The sequence below is a fragment of the Rhea americana genome, unplaced genomic scaffold (assembly GCF_003343005.1).
Source record: "Rhea americana isolate MKP2758 unplaced genomic scaffold, rheAme1 scaffold_41, whole genome shotgun sequence".
Taxonomy (NCBI): domain Eukaryota; kingdom Metazoa; phylum Chordata; class Aves; order Rheiformes; family Rheidae; genus Rhea; species Rhea americana.
In genome coordinates this window covers 5,968,254-5,973,545 of record NW_028186546.1, presented here as the reverse complement: position 1 = coordinate 5,973,545, position 5,292 = coordinate 5,968,254, and the positions used below count along the sequence as shown (strand labels likewise).

General features: G+C 43.9%; 1 protein-coding gene across 1 annotated transcript in view; it reads left to right on the top strand.

Moving 5' to 3' along the window:
- NKX1-1 (NK1 homeobox 1) overlaps positions 1 to 109 on the top strand; it is a 5,834-nt gene extending 5,725 nt beyond the window's left edge. The window contains exon 3 of the mRNA XM_085314608.1: positions 105 to 109. Coding sequence (XP_085170734.1) covers positions 105 to 109 — 5 coding nt within the window. The remainder of the gene's footprint in view (positions 1 to 104) is intronic.
- The last annotated feature ends 5,183 nt before the right edge of the window (positions 110 to 5,292 follow it).

Genomic DNA, 5,292 nt, shown 5'->3' with positions numbered 1-5,292 from the left:
AGATGTAAATCATCGTTACCTGTATTTTTTTTTCACCGTCTCTCGTCGCTGTGTTTTGGGATTTTTTTTGTTTCGTTTTGATTTTTTTTTTTGCGTTGTTTCAGTTTAGGATTGATTTTATTCTGGTCTGGCCACTCGTAAAAGACTTCAAAAAGATTATGTACCCATTTGACTCTCAGGGTAAAACAGAGAACTCTAGTCTTGTCCCTCGACACACTTGAGGCAACCGTGCGTCGTTTCCGCTCGTGATTTCACGATGCTGGTGATTATTTTTTACCTGCGTTGCTCTGAAGTAAAACCAGACCTCGAGGAACTGCTGCGGACCCGGCGCGCACGTGGGGCAGCGGCATCGGGGTCCGCCGGCATTCGGGGTGGGGGGTTGATCTTTGGTTTTTTTTTTTTTTTTGTTTTTTTTTTTTTTGTTTTTTTTTAACGTTAACCATTTCTGTATATTTCTGGTTGTTACGAAAGTTTTAACTTTATAATTAATGTATAAGGTATGGGAATAATGGTCGAAAATTATACAGAAAGCACTTTGTTTGCTAAACACTTTAAATCAATTAATAAACTTGAAGGAAACAGCATCTTTCCGTGGTGATGTGTCCCTGATTTTCGGATGACTTTGCAAGACGATTAGACGCACTGGCCTCCTCCTGAAAATATCTAAACCGTGAGACATTTGGAGCGATGTCTTTCATGATTTTTTTTCTTCATTTACTGTGGGAACCACACTGTATAGTTCACACAAATAAACCTTATTCTTTTTTTATATGCGAGGGGGCATTTTCCTTATTAGTTAGTTTTCTTGTTTGCATTTTCTTAATTGGTTTGGCYGAGCTCTGTTGTGCAATATTAAGGGAAAAAACTTCCTCCTTTTCTTGTAGAGAATCCGAGATCTTTCCTTTGTTTCTGCAGACAGGGAGTGTGATATTTTGGATTTATGTAAATTTACTAAATCGACTAGTTCATTCATATCCCAGCATTTAAAAAAATAAAGCAATCTTTCCATCGCACTTCCCCTGACTATTTTTAAAATACTTTCAAAAGACGGTATTTTATAATCCTTATTTTATTACTTTTTTATTTCAAAAAAGATTAAACGCGTCCATCATCCCSATTTGGTTACTGTTACAACAACAGCTTTTAATCCAGTGCTAAAAAAGGTGCTTTTATCTCGTTCTCAGACTCCTTGTTTGATCCCTACACTTACACGGGAAAAGAGGTAGTTTCCACAAGTTTTTCCACTAGCTTTTTTTTTTTTTTTTTTTTTTTTTTTTTTTTTTTTTTTTTTTTTTTTTTTTTTTTTTCCTTCCGCCCAGAAATTGGACCACTGGCTTTCCAGGACCCACCGCAACCTCAAGAAACACAGACAGGGAAGTGCTCAGCGTTTTGTCCTCCCTCCATCACTTCGAGCTGAGCCGACTGCGTATCGCCATGCACTTCGCTGCCCGCGCTAGTAGTGGCACGAGTATTTTAATAATTTTATTTATTATWATAATATATATATATATACATATATATATATATTATTTCTCCTCGGAGCCCTCCGCACCAGCCCTCCCCGCCGGGCGCTGCGGGGATCCGCGGCAGGGGCTGGGGAGGGGGGGAGCGGAGCGGAGCGGCGGCGCTGCGCGGACGGGGCCGCCCTGGCCCCGGCGGGTCCCGGCCCCGGTGGGTCCCGGCGGGTCCCGGCCCCGGTGGGTCCCGGCGGGTCCCGGCCCCGGCGCGGCCCCTCGTGGCCGGTGTCTCGCTAGCCCATTAGCGCCCTCCTCGTTTGCTCCCTCCGCCGAGCGGTTTTGACAAGCGTTTACCGCCGCCGCTGACACGCGAAGCGTGAGGAAGTTACAGTTTCTGACAGAGACATTTACATCGTGCCATGGGCGGCGGCGCCTCGAAACGTAAACGGGGGGAGTGGGAGGAAGAGGAGACGCGGCGCGGGCCCCGCGCGCGGCAGTGAGCGCGGGCGCACGGCAGGGGGCGCCGCAGGGCGCGCCCCGGCCCCGCCGCTCCGCCCGGGCCGGCTCGTCTCCCTTCGCTTGGACCTGTGCGAAAGTCCAAATTTAGCTCCGGGCTTACCTGCCTACAGAAGAAATGTTTTGAAAACAGGTGTTCTGAAGTAATTTCACAGKGAAAAGAAAGGGAGGCATCACCTTTCAGGCTGTAGATACAGCTGATGGCTATTTGGTGACGGGATCCATCCTCCTACTATCATGCCAGCCCTCTCTTTGAATGCAGCAATCAAAAGCCAAAATAGTTCAAGAAGGATTATGCGAAAGCAAAGCTGACACAAAATATCAAACTGGTTTGGAATGTGAATCTATTTTTGATAGGCAACTAAGAGCAATATCTGAAACTAGTATCTCAGCTTGTTCAAAACGCTGTTTCCAAGAGAGGGACAGAGGTGGAGAGGTGGATGCTGACGCCGCATGCAGCCGGGTGCGGGAACCTGTCTGGCAGGATACCTAAGGGCAGCATAGGGAATGTGCAATGGGCCTTGTCTGAGCTTGGTTAAGCACAGCTGGTGCGGACACCTTGCTGCTGCAATATGGGCGTTCTTCAGCCCTACAAGTATTGCTTAGAGCCCTCCACAGCTATCACTGACAGGAGAGAGACATCAGAAGGGCAAACAACCACTCAGGAGACACTTCTGCACCATAAAACTGATGTGTTGCTGACTAGGTTTGAGCAAGAGCTGCTGTTAGCTCAGATGGGTTAAGATCTACTTCAGCACCATTAAGAGAAATATCAAAGCCTGTCTACATACTGGGAACTGCTGCAAAATATTTCAGCTCTAACAAGTTGATGCTCAGAGCTTTGGAGCAGATGATTTTCCTGCTCCAGGTGAGTTAGCATCCCRCCAGTGAAACCTGCTCTTGAGAGCGTTATTACCAACAGCTATAGGATGGAGTCACTTAGCCTGAGATTCCTAGTCATTAAACCTGTTTTAACAGCTTCATAGCAGTACCGAAAACAGAGCTGCAGGCATCTTTCTTAGCATAGTTTGGGAAATCTGCTATTGAGAATTCTTGTTTGAATACCTCATCAGGAGGCCTGATTCGCTGCTCATAGAAGTCAATAGCAAAGCTATATAGCCTCAGCTCTGGTGTATGTTTTCCCCAGCGTGCAGCCTGGGCTGCAGTACACAGCACACCATATACTAAAGTCTCAAGTCAGGTATGTAGTCTGTGCACTGAGGCCAGTCTCAGCAAGAGCAGCCCTAATGAACTAGTTCTCAGACATGGTCTCCGGGCCACTGCTTTGCTGCTGGTTCATGAATTGGATTAAATTGTGATAGTTACAGACTTACCAGGGAGAAGTCTGATGACATATGCACAGGATAGTCCTTGAGGAACATCTCTGGTCTGAATGCTCAGGGACCAGTATGCTAAAAGGAAAATTTCTCACTCGTCTGAATGCCCTAGTTCCGTCACCCATGTTTCTGCCTGGTAATAACTCTGACTCTCTTAAAGGGAGAAACAGAATGATGCAGCCAGGGTATCATACTAGGGAGAAAACACTAGCTAGTCATGCTAGCCTCTTCTGGCCTCAGAGGCTATTAACACACTGACTCCCAGCAAGGCCTGAAAGCTGAGTCCCGTACAGTGAGGTACCTACTGCATTACGTAAAATGGTCCATGCTTTATCCTGCATGGAGCTTTTTGGAGAGATTCAGCTTGTTTTCAGTGAGTTATCATAGAAATAGAGAGCCTGGTACACTAATAGTAAAATAGACTGTTTGAAAGCAAGCTGATTATTTCTCAGTGGTTGCTCTGGATTCATTCTGTGAATTGATTTTAAAAATTAATTTATTTTTCATTCATAAAATAGGAGACTCAGAATGCTAAACACATTCAAAGGGGCCTTTTGAATGGGACAAACTCTTTTCAGTTGTCCCATGGACAAGAGGCAATGGGCAGAAATTGAAGCACAGAAAGCTCCACCTGAACGTGAGGGGGAATTTCTTCCCTGTGAGAGTGACGGAGCACTGGACCAGGTTGCCCAGAGAGGTTGTGGAGTCTCCTTCTCTGGAGATGTTCAAGGCCTGCCTGGATGCAGCCCTGTCTAACATGCTCTAGGTGACCCAGCTGAGCAAGGGGGTTGGACTAGATGATCTCCAGAGGTCCCTTCCAACCTTACTGATTCTATGACTCAGCAAAGCATTTGCCAGAGGACATATTCTTATCTCAAATACACTAATAGTAGCACATTCAGAATCTGATTCAATACTTTCAAGTGCCTTTGGCATGTACCAAAGAAGATCTGGGGCCTTGATCCTGGTGTCACATCAGCATATTTTTGATCTAATTCCCATAAAGTCAATATTAAATCCAATGGTGCAAGCCTGTATTACTGAGAAATGATTCAGACCCAAACTGCTTCTTGCCATTGTTCACTATGTTTATGACTGAATTAGGCAAAAAGAGAAGGTAACCACATCTACTTTATCTTACTCTGAATATTTCAACTTACACTGAAGTTGAAACAACTTTCAGTTGTTTACATTCACTGAATAAACGATGGCAAAATGTCTTTCAATTCCCCTTTCCTCCCCCCCCCAAAAAAAACAGAAAAAGCACATAAATATATTCTAAAAGACTGGGACATAACTGAAAATATTTTGAGGTATATTATCTCATTGTTTACACATAGCAGCCAATAAAGATATACAAAATGATTAGAAACTAGTATTCTCTATTTTTGTCCCCAAAACATTTCTCAGTGTGATTCCTACTTAAGCAGCACCTTCTTCTGTTTTTAGTGACGTCTTACGCTTTTTCACACATAGTGCAGATCTCCTGTTCAGACTTTGAACTCATAGTCACATTACATGTTTCTCTTCTCATACTACAGAAGCAAAATGTTAAAAATAAAGTTTTTTCTGTATGAACTTAAATCGATTTCCTCAAAATGCACTGTGATGTCTGCTTAAGGTTTGCTGTGTTGGCCAATATGCTTAACCCATTCACTCATGTGTTACAGGTACGAAATAGTTCTGCTCAAACATAGCCATATTGAACTTAAAAATTCAAAGGAATTTTATAATGTCTGGACAGTTCTGATCTTGAGGTCTCATCTCAAAGAGCAGACAAGCAGATGTTGGTGTTGTAGAGCCTTCCTTAAAGAACAAATAAAAATAGGGTTTTTTTTATGATGTTGATTTAAACCAAGGCACAGATCAGACTGGGCACTGAAGGCAACGGAGACAGCCAGGCAAACCAATGGGATCCTAATCCATTTGTCTCACAAACTCGTTTTACATAATCTGTGTTTTTCTCTATCTGGCTGTGCACT